General features: G+C 38.4%; 1 protein-coding gene across 2 annotated transcripts in view; it reads right to left on the bottom strand.

Moving 5' to 3' along the window:
• LOC124716953 (E3 ubiquitin-protein ligase RNF103-like) overlaps nt 1-15,580 on the bottom strand; it is a 129,004-nt gene that overhangs the window by 22,687 nt on the left and 90,737 nt on the right. For both annotated transcript variants that reach the window (XM_047243556.1, XM_047243547.1), the window contains 3 exons: nt 5,061-5,213; nt 2,323-2,505; nt 1,899-2,222 (listed from right to left, as the gene is read on the bottom strand). In XM_047243556.1, coding sequence (XP_047099512.1) covers nt 1,928-2,222; nt 2,323-2,505; nt 5,061-5,213 — 631 coding nt within the window. In that variant the 3' untranslated portion in view covers nt 1,899-1,927. The remainder of the gene's footprint in view (nt 1-1,898; nt 2,223-2,322; nt 2,506-5,060; nt 5,214-15,580) is intronic.

A 15,580-nucleotide genomic window follows, 5' to 3' on the forward strand; every position in this document is an offset into this window, starting at 1 on the left:
GCACAGTGATATTGTAAGAACTTAAAAAACCCAAGAGTAGCATTCAAAATAAAAAGAGGGGAATGCGGACAAGAAGAGTGTGCTTGTTGCACAACAACACCCATCCTCACATAGCCTTAGCCATCAAGGTGATTTTGGAGTCATTTGGTTGTTTTGAACCAGCCTCATTATCCCTCGACTTCAGATTGTCATCTTTCCACCTCCCCTGAAGGCACATAAAGTGCAATTAAATTTTCACCTGATGAGCAGGTGCAGAAAGAAGTTCTAAAGTGGGGGAAGGAACTAGCAAGAGAGTTCTTCAAGGAGGGCATAACGAGGCTTGTGCCGGAGCTCACATGCACTGAACGGGATGGCGATTATATGGAAAAATTGTCAACAAGTGTATCAACAATATCATGTAATTCTTTTTTTGCAAATACACTTTTTCTAAAAAAATATAAAACCCTAGCACACTTACTTTCTGAACATGCCTTGAATTCTGTTGTGAGGCTATGAAAGAGTGGCACAAATAATTTATTTTTGTCTGTCAAGTTGTAATTTGGCTTTCCAAATGTTATATTTACCAACAAACCCCACAGTAGTCAGGTAGCAATGCAAGAACCATGTCAGACTGCTATATCATATCGGCCAAATAGCATATGAGCAACTGCCAGTTACATTCATTGGACCATCAGATGCTAGAAAGGAAATTAACAAAACACTTACCTTAGTGTATTTTCTCTCTCTTTCCGAGGTTTTGCCTGGATTGTATCCAAGTATGTTACAAGGGATTCTAGTTATATGGTACCCAATATGAGCAAAACAGAAGCATATGCTGGATTTGTACACTGACTTTAGACTATTAAATACTTCACATGATTTTATTTTGTATGTAAATAAAAATGTGACATTTTGAGATACAAACTATCAAAGTCAACTGCAAAACTAATTGCAAACAAAAGTGAGCTTGAAGTTTATATGAAGAAATATGCTCCCGAAAATTGTGGAACATTCAACTGGGAATACAAAATGAAAACTAACCTGAGAAAGCCTCCGTACTTAGTTTCAAGAACTGGCTTTAAATGGTGACTCTAACAATACACAACAATCCCCCAGCGTATCACTCCTGTAGGGATTGTGAAGACGTAATTAGATTAATTTCAGCACACATGGAGGACTGTAAGCAATTATTCTTCCCCTGCTCCATATATGGGTGGAATGGGAAGAAACCTTAGTAACTGGTACAATGGAACTTACCCTTTGCCAAACACTTCATAGTGGCTTGCGAAGTACAGGTGTAGATGCAGATATTTTTCGTGACATAATTCCAATACAGAATTGAGTCTTATGGTGAATAAAATAGTGTAATAGTGCTACATCAGTTTCTTCCAAGTAGTTCAAAATAGTGAGAGCTTGAGATAGCAACAGTTCTGTGTAAATGGGCGTGGAAAACATTGACACATATATATTTATTGTTAAGATGTGGTTACCTCATAATAAATTGCAATCCAGAACATATGGCTAAAAGGTCATTAAGCATATCTGAGGAAACCAAACAGGATAATAAGGAAAATTACATTTTAACATGTTGTTGATGATGTGCTCATTACAGTTGGAGCAGAAGCTTGGAATAGGGAAGGACGGGGTAGAAAGTCTGCCACTTTATTCTCAAAGGAAACATCCTGGCACTTGTGACAATTGATTTAGAGGAAACTAAGAAAAATCTAAATCTGAATGCTTGGATAGGAATTTCAACCATCATACTCCCAACTACAAGTCCAGTGTCTTTCTCTTAGACCACCAGTAGAATATAAGCTATATGAGAAATAACTCAGTCACTTGAATGGAAATAGAAGCAAGAGAGAGAGAGAGAGATTGAAACTAAATTAATGAGAGTAAACACGTATATAACCCTGTACCTTAATGAAAGTTCCATTTGCAACGTTATTCAGTCTGCATGAGGATGATGCACCTTGTTGCGATAAGCTGGCCAACGGCAGACAGGGCAATGATGGTTATCCCTTGACAGCCAAGTAAATATACAGGGCTGGTGGTAGCTATGTCCACATGGCAATCCACAAAGTATTGCACCATCAGCATATGGTTCCAGACAGACAGCGCAGTCCAAAGCCAACAACATTCCTGGCGGAACTGATTCCCACCAGCAACCCATTGTGCCTAAAATGGTATTCTCCTCAGGAGAAGAAGCACTTGTACTTTCCTCACTTTCTGAGCTTTCTTCCCTGGTAATACATTTAAAAAGCATATGTTACAAAGAAAATAAAAACTGTAGTGTGAAGTAAATCAGCATTATATCAATGACAGTGAGGTAGTTATATTTACCTTGCAGCAGGTACACATTTGCATTCATTATTCTGATGAGGCAAGTTTGGCTCCCTAAAATGAGGTCCTGGTTCTTCACCATCCATCATACGTGCTACTGTTTCTGGAGAGTCAACACAGTGAGTGTCAAGAACCTTTAACTGCAACTGGTTATTGGATTTGCAGCACTTTGTATTTTCAGAGCTGCAGAGAAGGATGACACTTCCACTGATTTACTTTGTAAACATCACCATAAATAGCAAATGTGTACATATTATCAAAATTAAACAGTTGAATATAAAAATGTCAATATACGAACATACTAAAACAATTCTAGAAGGATAGTTACATATAAATTGTGTGTGGAAGATCACACATAACTCAAGGCAAATCCCATACCAATGTGAAAACAGATTAGTTTACTTAGATAAATATAAAGCAGAATTACTCACATGTTCCTGGGGTTCACATTTTTGAACTTGCAGAACTGACAATGATGACTGAAAGGCATGCGATTAGAAATGCTCAACAAGTGGCTCAACCAAGGGAAATTAAGGTAACACCAGAATTAACGGTCTTCCAGTTTCTCCCAGTGTATTTGAAGACAAAATAATCCATGGGTGTGCTGCAGACTTTTTGCATCCAGAGGGCATAATATTTTGCTGTTGATCCTGTTGCCTTCCTCAGGTCCACATATAATAATGGCGACAGGACAGATCATTGATATACTGCGCCCTCTGGACACCACTAGCAAGCAGTACATCAATAAAATTATTTCTTATTTTACAGTACGTCTTGTATGGTTACACCACACATTTATAGAATAAGTACCTTGTCCCACACCAAAAGCCCCTTCTCATTCTTGCAATCAACTATGACAACTTCCAATCAGTGCCTTATCACATCTTTCAAACAGCCCCAAAAACTGACCAGTTAGTAATCGTAGATAGACCTAATAAGAATCTCCCTCCTTCCCCAAAGCTAGCTTGCTATTTCATTTTTGACACTCTTGTAGAAAGATCTTGACTTACCACTTAAGTACCTTAACAACAAACTTGAGCAGTTTGGCTTCCACATAGAACACAGCACAATCCATCAATCGCTGCATACGGTTGAGCTGTTATGTAAGGCAATGGATAAGAAGCACATAACAGAAGCTTTCTTTTTTGATAGCAAGAATAACTCTGACTAACTTTGCCATGACTGTATAATTTACACACATTTCAAATAAGACATTTGAATCAGATGACCCACATTACTGACTCATCCCTAATGGGCAGACAGTTTTCTTAAGTCGCAGTGTGAATGTTAGTACAAGAGCAATAATAAAATTTTGGTCTGGAAAAGATATGGTGATAATGTGCTCATAGCTGATCTGAGAAGCCAATTCATTTAGTAATTTGATGTGAAACATATTCACTTAAGAACATTTGCATTAAAACAGTTCTCTACATGGACAGGCTTTAAATTTTTCAAATGGCAAATGGAGTTCTCAAATACATCAGCTACTGCAATCGTATGAAATAGACGTAGCATGTGTCTTCAACATATACTGAAGCAATCTGTAATTGGAAACTTTTTAGTGATTTGTAATGAACACTGCACTTGCAACAAAGCAATGGCATATTGATCTGGTAGCTCTAAAAACAAATCTGATGGCAAAGCTCTCCAAGGCCAGTGGGCATTCCACAGATGGCATGACCAAGCAACAGACACTGTAAGAACTCAATACACTATTTTGTTTATACTTATGTAACAGCTCCATTAAAAAAAAATCTTCAAATGTTAAAAAGTTCCTTAACATTTCACTTTTATTACTAGGTAAAAATCAGTTTTTTGCGGGGATACCAGGACTTCCTGACAAATTATTAATCTGGAAATGAAATTAATTTTCCATTGTAATTAACACACAGAGTGTGATTGAATATGGCCTGACTGGACCAATATTATAATTTAAGGTGACACTGACTGCAAACACAATAAAAAACACTTAATTTCCAATGTAAAACAGTTCACAGTTCAGCGATGAGACAGTGACAATTCAATAACGCGTGTGGAAATTCTGTCTAATATCAGGTAACTATGAAATTAAATAAATTTCAGTTTTATTATGAAAGGTGATTGAACAGTTTTCTGTTCCAAAGAAATCATCCACATCCTGTCTCTCCCTCACATTCACCTTCTGATCAGTTCAAGGTGACTGATTCAGAAGACGACTCCAAAGATAATTCCATTTCTCTTCTACAGTTGTGCACTCCAATGTTGGTCAGTTTTTATATGAATACAAAAATTTAACATCCATTCATTTAACAATATCCCCAAATAAGTACAATTTTTGAAATGTACAAAACAATTATTAAATTGAATGAAAAGATAAAACTGTGTAGTTTGGTTGTCTTGCAGTGCAGTGCAGTGGGAGCATGGTTCTCAACAGTAACCAAACTTGTATCTCTTCAAAATCTACTAACTAGTTATGAAATTATATTCAAAATTTATTATTATAATGGTACCCATTTTAAAACTTCAGTAAAATTAAACACTCAGTACTTGTCTTTCTAATATAAATACTTTTCAGAAGAAATGCTTTCTCAATGAACAATGATTAAAAATGCAGAATCAAGCATTCTTGAGTATTTCTAGCAGGAGAAATCTGCACAAGTTTCTTTTCCTCATTATGTGGTCGTTTTTCTCTCACAGGTATTCTAAATAATTTATTTTTGTACAGGACAGACTATGTTTGTAAGAAATTATTTCATTACCTTGATGTACTAGGAATTCTGAACCGCCATAATGGTAGCTCCTTCACATAATCTGTAGGAATAACAGAAGGTTGCAACCACAAATTTGGAACAGCCAGTCGTTCAATTAACATCTCGATACCTTCCTCCATGTCAAAATCTGTTGGAGCTTGTCTGGAAATGAGTTGTATTTGTTTCTCAATACATACATCACAAATAAGCAACCAACTTCATAATAATTCTATTTCTTTGCATTATGGAAGAAGTGATAATAACATGCAATAAATGGAGACAACTTTCCTCAAGTAAGTATCGTCCACTCACAGAAACAACTGAAAAGGCTTTAAACACTTTCAAAAATGTTTCCTTTCAATCACAAAATTATTTCACTTTAGTTAAAATACAGTATATTTGTCATATAATACATACTGGTTTATACGATAATTCATGAAACTGTTTACATTTTGTACAGGTTACATCCTGTCTGATCTGATTTTATGTATTTGTGAAAATATATAGTTTTTATTGTGGCTAATAACTTAAGACTGTCTTTCAAATTTCGTCAATTCAAAATTGAAGTATTCTGAACAGCTCACACATTACTATAAGAATGTGGGCCTGTCCTGAAAATATGGCCTGTATATTATACAGTTTCATTAAAGATTCTGTGCAGTGTTTAAAAAAAGTCTGAACAGCACCTTTCAGATAGCAGTGACGTAATGAAAGCTGGCAAAAAATTTTACCAGAATTACAAAGCAACCTATTGCATTAAAAATATTAAATAGCTACATTCCATCATACACGGACTGTTTTCAGAATGTAAAAGTATGCATTTTTGTAAGGAGTTATGAGCTCACCATCACAGGCAAACTAATGAATTAGCTAGAAGTTGAACAAATGCAAGTATATAAGACATGATGCAATCACGTATCATTGGACCTAACGAGTTGTGCGCCTAGTTCAATAGCTCGTGCCTGGCAAGTTGAGCAATGTCTGACAGTTAGAGGGTTTTTGTTTTTCTCTCTGGTGGAGTGGAGGAAGTGGGTTGTACGAAAAGGAAGGGGATAGTTGGAACTGGGCAGTTACGGTGGATGGTGTGTCCAGTGAAACATAGGGGCTTCCTGGAGAGCAATTGGTCAGCATCATTAATGCATCATTTTTCTGGCGTGCGTGATGGCAGTTGGCACTCTCCATGCAGTGCAATGCAGCTGTTGACATTTCATGCTGGGCCAGCTGGTCCTGCTCTAGCTGTCCTTGTTTGGCAGTACCCAGGTTCCTCCCAGAGAATATGGTGTGATTGTGCGGTCGTCTCCGCTTCTGCACTACGTGACTGGGATACTTTCACAGCATGATTTTGCTGGGCACTGAGTCAGTGCCTTCTTCGGGTTCCTTGGTCATGAACAGAGCCCGGATCAGCTTCCCTGTGGTTATGGTGAGCGCTATTTGTACATTCTCCATTGGCTTGTCTCCATTCCCTGCTGCTGGTTGTGTTTGAAGCAGCTGGATGCTGGCCTTTCACTTGGTTTATCAATTTTTGTTGTTCTGCACTCCCTCATTTTCTCTTAATGTGATTTTGAAAGGGTTTGCAGTACGTCCTCAACTCTCTCTCATGGGGAAATTGGCTTATGTTTAGAGTAAATGTTTTTAAAATTTTTGGGGTAACTTAATATTAGTTATTGGATTTCTTATTGAGCCGGGGCACAGGCTTTGGCTTTATACAATCTGTTCACTGCTCAAGAGAACTTTGCTGTATATGTTGCAGTGCATTACCTATCCTCTCCCAGCTTCTTGTTGCTTGGGGGGGGGGGGGGTTCCTGATATATATGTCTGTGGTCTGCTGTATTATCAGCAGGTTTCAGCCCTGACCTCACGTGTGGCCTCGGTATGAGTTCCGAAGTAAATTATTAAAAAATTAATGTTTTGATGAATTGGTAATTTTTAGGGAAAAGAATAACCTTCAAACAGTATCTGAATTGTTCTGCTCCCAGTGTTTCACATTTAATGCCCTTTTTAAGTGTATTGTTGGGATTATTTGGCAACAAATAATGTCCAATAGTTTTCCCTCAGCCCTTCCTCTAGATCCTGTTGGTTGATGTCCTAAGATATAAGCTCTTGTTGCCCATGTCAATTTTGGTAGCTATAGTGTGGTTATGTTCTGGCCTTATCCTCCTCTCATTGAACATCGTATTTTTTCTTTCTTTCTTAATGTTATTTTCTTGTTTATTGTAAATTATATGTTATTACTTGGAAACTGCTCACTGTTGATCGTTGTTTCAGGCACACTATGCAACATGGAAGCTCGTACTGTGACCAGAGTGGAGACTCTCAGGAAAGAGCAGTTCAAGTACGAGTTGTGATTATGGGGCCAAACTGAGGACGGTGACGTCAGTGAGTTATGCAAGTGTCTGTGCAGCAGTCATGCTTCCCATGCACGTCATGGAAGAGAATATAGGCTAGGTGAATACCATGCTAGCGAGTTGCTCAACTTCCTTGGTAGACGTACATAAAAATGTTGAATTCCCTTCTGATACTACTCCCCCTCACGCACAAACTTTACGTCTGGAAGCGCAGATTGCACATTTGTTCAGCTGAGTGGAAGACTTGTGGTCCTTATTTTCTGATGTCCTCTCTAAGGCTAAAGTGCATAAATTATTGGTCACAGTAATGTCTGTGCACAGAAAGCTAAATGGCTTAGAACAGGACCGAGGGTCCCGCGAAAGTGCGGGGAGTGGCCCAGCAGAAGAGTGTTTAGGAGAGACTTACAGTCTGTCCAACGAAATATGCATGTTTTGCCAAACTTCCCAATTCATTTCTTAGAATTATCAAGGGCACAGATAACCTTGCCAAGATACCGTTAACCAGATTTGGTACACCAAATCAGTTACCCTTTCCATAAGGGTCTGTTAACTGATATGGTGAGTAATGTCGTGGCCTGTAAGGGTGATCTGTGTGAGCTATGCTCCATGATCCTTCAGCAAAGACTGTCTGCTTGAGTCACGAATGAGTTAATTAACGAATATTTGTTTTGTGTACAGCAGGTTGGGGAACCCCTAACGGATTACATGTGGGGCGTGTGTACTGCCGCCCTTGCATTTGATGTGCAACTTTCCAAGGATCGCTCCCACATTTTGTTTTTGGAAAGGCCTATCACTTATCAAGATTTAGAGCATCTGGTTTCTGATGTCATTGGGGTTGCTCAAGCTGATGCTAGACATGAGCATGTTAGGGAAGGTGGATTTCCTCCACTTGATAAGACTACTGTTACTAATAAGGTCACTCACAGTAAGAGACAGTGTTTCCATAGCAGGCAGCCTGGGCATTTTGCGTGCTTGTATTACTGAAAATGTAAATCTGTGCAAAACGGCTGACACCAGAGGACAAACAGATGCCGAGGAGCTATCTCTGTTCCTCACATCTGTGATCACCTAAGTGCGGCTAGTTTGCATACCTTCCCCTAAGCTTGCACAAGTCTTAATCACGAATCAGTGTGTGGTCTTCCTGATTCTGATACCTCGGTGCCTTTATTGATTTATGACGTGTACCTCAGATATCTGGCTATTCATATTTTACACAGTTGTGACCCGTGATTACCATATATTATACAGTTAGCAGGCAGCAGTTCGCTACCCATGGTTTATTGCACATTTTTTGTGGGAAGGCTGGCTGACATGCTGAGCCATATGTTTGTGTCTGGTGATGAGGAAACTTTGGTTCGTTGAATGTTCAACCAGGATGGAGGTGCCCGAGTTGTTTGGTGATCTCGCACAACAACAGGATTCTGACCTAGGGGCTGTTACATATCAAACAGCGTTTTCAATCTGGGGAAGAAGTGTCCAGGTACCAGCTTATACGGGAATTGTGTATTTGCAATTGAAGGGCAATGGTGACTGGAAAATTTGTTTGCCTCGGGATCTCATTTCAGCCATCTTTAATTATTACCATCAGTGTTTGTTAGGTGGCAACTTAGGCACTTATAAAACCATACAGAAGATCAAACAACATGCAATGTGGCACTTGCTCTTTATTTATATAAACAGGATGGTTGGACAGTGCTGAGAATGTAAGTTGTCAAAACAAAGTTGGAGAAGTAAGAGTGGATTGCTGAATTCCAACCATGCCGAACATACTATGGAATGTATTTTCATTGACAATGTTGGTCTCCTTTCCCAGACTCAGGCAGGATACCACTATATTTTCGTAGCAGTGGACCCTCCTTGCATTTTGAATGGTTGATGCCAAGTGGGGGGGTTAACCGCACGGACTAGCACAAAACATCTTAGTAAAATTATTTTATCTTTGGCCCTTCTGTCACTCTCATCAGCAATGACAGCTCAGCCTTCGTGTCTCGCAAGTTCCACAGATTTTGTTTTTAGAATGGCATCCATCAAGAAACTACCATCCCCTATTATCCCTCAACCATCTTTTGTGGAAACAGTTAACAGGAACTCTAAGACTGCTCTTATTGGTTCAAATGGCTCTAAGCACTATGGGACTTAACATCTGAAGTCATCAGTCCCCTAGACTTAGAACTACTTAAACCTAACAAACCTAAGGACATCACAAACATCCATGCCCGAGGCAGGATTCAAACCTGTGACCGTAGCAGCCACATGGTTCCGTACTGAAGTGCCTAGAACTGCTCGGCCACCACAGCCGGCCACTGCTCTTATTATTTACCATTCTGAGGTGCCACTGAAATGGGACAATACCATACCATAGTTGAATTTTGCCTTTAATATGGCTAGGCATGAAGCTTATCAAACTGTACCAGCATCCTAAATGTTCTTCCACCCTGTAAATCCACCACCATCCAAGTTGAGAGAAATTGCTTTCTTATTATGCCACTCCAAAGGTTCCCAGACTTAGTAAGAACAATGAACACAAAAACATATACAGGGTTTCAGAAGCTTTTGCACAAAGCCCAATAAGAGAAAATTCTGAAAATATAAATGAAAGTTGGTGACACATAGTGAAAGGAAAGGCAGTGTTGCAACTATGCAAGATAACCAAATGGCATTTATATTAATAAGTCATTCACTGTTGACAAATGTCATTGTTCCAAACTGGAAAATTTGTATGTGACCTGGAAATAGAACACAACAGCTCAAGAAATATTGGAAAGTCAAAACCAGATAATGTACGACAGTCTGACTCTGAAATCAAACATAGATACAGAGGTGTCTTTATACACACTGGGACACATTCGCTAAAAACCTGCCTCATTTAAGTACTAATTTGTAGCATTATAAAAAGGAAATTAGTGAGTTATAAATACATCTGCAAGATAAATTGTGTCTTAAATAATATTGTGATAGCAGTGTTCATAGACACAAACAAATTTATAATTTAAAACTGCCTAGGAAAAGATGGTATGCATTTACATGACTGGGATCTATAACAGTTAGCAGGATGTATAAACATGTCTGCAAAATCATCAGAAAGAGAGGCAATCAGATGCACCAGCTGAAAAAAGCAAACATAAATACAGAGAAAAACTATAGTGTATGAAAGTAATAGACGACATTAATTTTACAAAAACAGTGGTACACAATTAAGTACACAAAGTGTAACACAACAAAGGGGAACTATCCTATTCATTCTTATACCATTCGACATCAATATTATTTTGTCCTAGTGGGTACTCTAAACATCCAATTCCTTATGCAAATAGGCATTCATAAAACTTTATTATTCACTGTGTAATTTCTTCATTACTGATAACTATAGAATAATTAGTTTAATGGGAAATATTTTATTTTGAGAAATATTAGTGATTTACTGCACACACAAAACATGGGAAGGTGAAATTTTCGATGAGCTGGAAATTATTTGTTTCTCAAATTAGAACAGTTCATAAGAAAGCCCCCATTTTTCTCTATTCAACAAAAACTTTATACTTCAAAAGTTATTTGTATTCAAATGTATGATGTTCCATAATTTCCAACTTTAAAATGCAATTATTTATAAAAGTCAGTAACACAGTTTCATCGTCCTGATTTTTTTCTGTGTACAAAAATGCAAATTTCCACTAAAATAACTTGTTTGTTTGTTAATTATTCTGATTAGAAAATAACACTTTCTCAAGAATGTCTAGCAAATTTTGGGAATCCCCTTCCACAATGAGTTGCTCTCCAACAAAACATTATCATTAATTCTGCCATTTTCTAATTTACAGCTATTGGTTAAACAAATTCATATCAAGGGCTATTGTGTCTTTGTTCTTTGTAATTTTTATCTTAGTATCTAAATGTAATAGCTCTATATTTCAACAAATTGTAATTTTCCATATTATTTACTTCTGTAAATAGGCACAAGGCCTTAATCTGTGCTTATCTACCAAAACATAAGCATCTATATGACAATATGTTATAAATCAGCTGGAGGACAACACTCATTAATTAATCACCATGCTGTCAGTATCAAGTTAAAGTACGTATTCAGTATGAGACAGTCAGTGGCCAAAAGTGAAACTGTAACCATTATATTGTTTTTGTTTTATGTTTCCTCATGCAGTTTTCATCTGCACTATGTAATCCAAATGTAAACATCATGTTAGTAGCTCGAACAGTCCACACCTAAAGAGTTCAGTGGTCTTCTCGTCAAATTTCTGCTCAATAAGCTTGACTAACTCTGGTGAATAGTGAAACTATGTCGAAGCTCACTAGGATATCAGTAACTTTCAGTCTGAAGTTGTCGAGACGTTTCACAAAATCCACGGAATTACGGATATGGTGAGGGCATTTACCAACATAGGGACTAAGTAATTCAGCCATTTTCCAACTTTCCCAACCTTCGAGCCACTACTTCTCAATCAACTAGCGCCTTAATTTGCATCACGAGGATAAGTGCAACACGTACCTGCCCTCCCGCCAAGAAAATCCCCTTGACAGTACCAGGATTGAACCCAAGTCCACATACAGTAAGAAATTAAGCTACTAAAAACTAAACACTGCGTGGAAATAGACAATATACTGAATTTGATTGCAAAAATTTTTGCAGACATAACATCTGAACCACTGATGTAAACACCATTTAAGTTTGTTGTTACCTACTGTCATCTTCCCAGACTACCTAAAAAGTGAGACCACTACATAAGAAAAGAAGCCATGTTGTGGTGACAAACTACAGATCGGTTTGAAACTTCTTGAGAGATTAAAACAATGTGTAGGACTAGGACTCAAATCCGGAACCTTGCCTTGTCAGTCTGCCACACAGCTTTACTCTGAAAGGAAGTTTCAAAATAGCACACACACACCTTTTTAGAGTGAAAGATTGATTATGGATACAGAGTATTTTCTTTACTGTCAGTCTTTTAAAAAATACTTGAAATTTTTTTACTTAGAAGACAGTAAGATTTCTTAAATAAATACAACCTACTAATATAATGGCCTTGCTGTGCTGGTACTGCGAACGGCTCAAAGCAAGGGGAAACTACAGCCGTAATTTTTCCCGAGGACATGCAGCTTTACTGTATGATTAAATGATGATGGCGTCCTCTTGGGTAAAATATTCCGGAGGTAAAATAGTCCCCCATTCGGATCTCCGGGCGGGGACTACTCAAGAGAACGTCATTATCAGGAGAAAGAAAACTGGCATTCTACGGATCGGAGCGTGGAATGTCAGATCCCTTAATCGGGCAGGTAGGTTAGAAAATTTAAAAAGGGAAATGGATAGGTTAAAGTTAGATATAGTGGGAATCAGTGAAGTTTGGTGGCAGGAGGAACAAGACTTTTGGTCAGGTGATTACAGGGTTATAAATACAAAATCAAATAGGGGTAATGCAGGAGTAGGTTTAATAATTAATAAAAAAATAGGAGTGCGGGTTAGCTACTACAAACAGCATAGTGAACGCATTGTTGCGGCCAAGATAGACACAAAGCCCATGCCTACTACAGTAGTACAAGTTTATATGCCAACTAGCTCTGCAGATGATGAAGAAATAGATGAAATGTATGACGAGATAAAAGAAATTATTCAGGTAGTGAAGGGAGACGAAAATTTAATAGTCACGGGTGACTGGAATTCGTCAGTAGGAAAAGGGAGAGAAGGAAACATAGTGGGTGAATATGGATTGTGGGGAAGGAATGACAGAGGAAGCCGCCTTGTAGAATTTTGCACAGAGCATAACTTAATCATAGCTAACACTTGGTTCAAGAATCATAAAAGAAGGTTGTATACCTGGAAGGATCCTGGAGATACTAAAAGGTATCAGATAGATTATATAATGGTAAGACAGAGATTCAGGAACCAGGTTTTAAATTGTAAGACATTTCCTGGGGCAGATGTGGATTCTGACCACAATCTATTGGTTATGAACTGCAGATTGAAACTGAAGAAACTGCAAAAAGGTGGGAATTTAAGGAGATGGGACCTGGATAAACTGAAAGAACCAGAGGTTGTAGAGAGTTTCAGGGAGAGCATAAGGGAACAATTGATAGGAATGGGGGAAAGAAATACAGTAGAAGAAGAATGGGTAGCTCTGAGGGATGAAGTAGTGAAGGCAGCAGACGATCAAGTAGGTAAAAAGACGAGGGATAATAGAAATCCTTGGGTAACAGAAGAAATATTGAATTTAATTGATGAAAGGAGAAAATATAAAAATGCAGTAAATGAAGCAGGCAAAAAGGAACACAAACGTCTCAAAAATGAGATCGACAGGAAGTGCAAAATGGCTAAGCAGGGATGGCTAGAGGACAAATGTAAGGATGTAGAGGCTTGTCTCACTAGGGGTAAGATAGATACTGCCTACAGGAAAATTAAAGAGACCTTTGGAGAGAAGAGAACCACTTGTATGAATATCAAGAGCTCAGATGGCGACCCAGTTCTAAGCAAAGAAGGGAAGGCAGAAAGGTGGAAGGAGTATATAGAGGGTTTATACAAGGGCGATGTACTTGAGGACAATATTATGGAAATGGAAGAGGATTTAGATGAAGACGAAATGGGAGATAAGATACTGCGTGAAGAGTTTGACAGAGCACTGAAAGACCTGAGTCGAAACAAGGCCCCGGGAGTAGACAACATTCCATTAGAACTACTGATGGCCTTGGGAGAGCCAGTCATGACAAAACTCTACCATCTGGTGAGCACGATGTATGAGACAGGCGAAATACCCTCAGACTTCAAGAAGAATATAATAATTCCAATCCCAAAGAAAGCAGGTGTTGACAGATGTGAAAGTTACCGAACTATCAGTTTAATAAGTCACAGCTGCAAAATACTAATGCGAATTCTTTACAGACGAATGAAAAAACTGGTAGAAGCCGACCTCGGGGAAGATCAGTTTGGATTCCGTAGAAATGTTGCAACACGTGAGGCAATACTGACCTTACGACTTATCTTAGAAGAAAGATTAAGGAAAGGCAAACCTACGTTTCTAGCATTTGTAGACTTAGAGAAAGCTTTTGACAATGTTGACTGGAATACTCTCTTTCAAATTCTGAAGGTGGCAGGGCTAAAATACAGGGAGCGAAAGGCTATTTACAATTTGTACAGAAACCAGATGGCAGTTATAAGAGTCGAGGGGCATGAAAGGAAAGCGGCGGTTGGGTAGGGAGTGAGACAGGGTTGTAGCCTCTCCCCTATGTTATTCAATCTGTGTATTGAGCAAGCAGTAAAGGAAACAAAAGAAAAATTCGGAATAGGTATTAAAATTCATGGAGAAGAAGTAAAAACTTTGAGGTTCGCCGATGACATTGTAATTCTGTCAGAGACAGCAAAGGACTTGGAAGAGCAGTTGAACGGAATGGACTGTGTCTTGAAAGGAGGATATAAGATGAACATCAACAAAAGCAAAATGAGGATAATGGAATGTAGTCAAATTAAGTCGGGTGATGCTGAGGGAATTAGATTAGGAAATGAGACACTTAAAGTAGTAAAGGAGTTTTGCTATTTAGGGAGTAAAATAACCGATGATGGTCGAAGCAGAGAGGATATAAAATGTACACTGGCAATGGCAAGGAAAGTGTTTCTCAAGAAGAGAAACTTGTTAACATCGAGTATTGATTTAAGTGTCAGGAAGTTGTTTCTGAAAGTATTTGTATGGAGTGTAGCCATGTATGGAAGTGAAACATGGACGATAACTAGTTTGGACAAGAAGAGAATAGAAGCTTTCGAAATGTGGTGCTACAGAAGAATGCTGAAGATAAGGTGGGTAGATCATGTAACTAATGAGGAGGAATTGAGTAGGATTGGGGAGAAGAGGAGTTTGTGGCACAACTTGACTAGAAGAAGGGATCGGTTGGTAGGACATGTTTTGAGGCATCGAGAGATCACAAATTTAGCATTGGAGGGCACCGTGGAGGGTAAAAATCGTAGAGGGAGACCAAGAGATTAATACACTAAGCAGATTCAGAAGGATGTAGGTTGCAGTAGGTACTGGGAGATGAAGAAGCTTGCACAGGATAGAGAAGCATGGAGAGCTGCATCAAACCAGTCTCAGGACTGAAGACCACAACAACAACAAAAACAATAATATAGTATGTCAGGATGGATTTACAAGGAATTATTCAACTGAAACTGCAATATTCTCTTTTCACAAAACA

Source organism: Schistocerca piceifrons, chromosome 1, assembly GCF_021461385.2.
Source record: "Schistocerca piceifrons isolate TAMUIC-IGC-003096 chromosome 1, iqSchPice1.1, whole genome shotgun sequence".
Taxonomy (NCBI): domain Eukaryota; kingdom Metazoa; phylum Arthropoda; class Insecta; order Orthoptera; family Acrididae; genus Schistocerca; species Schistocerca piceifrons.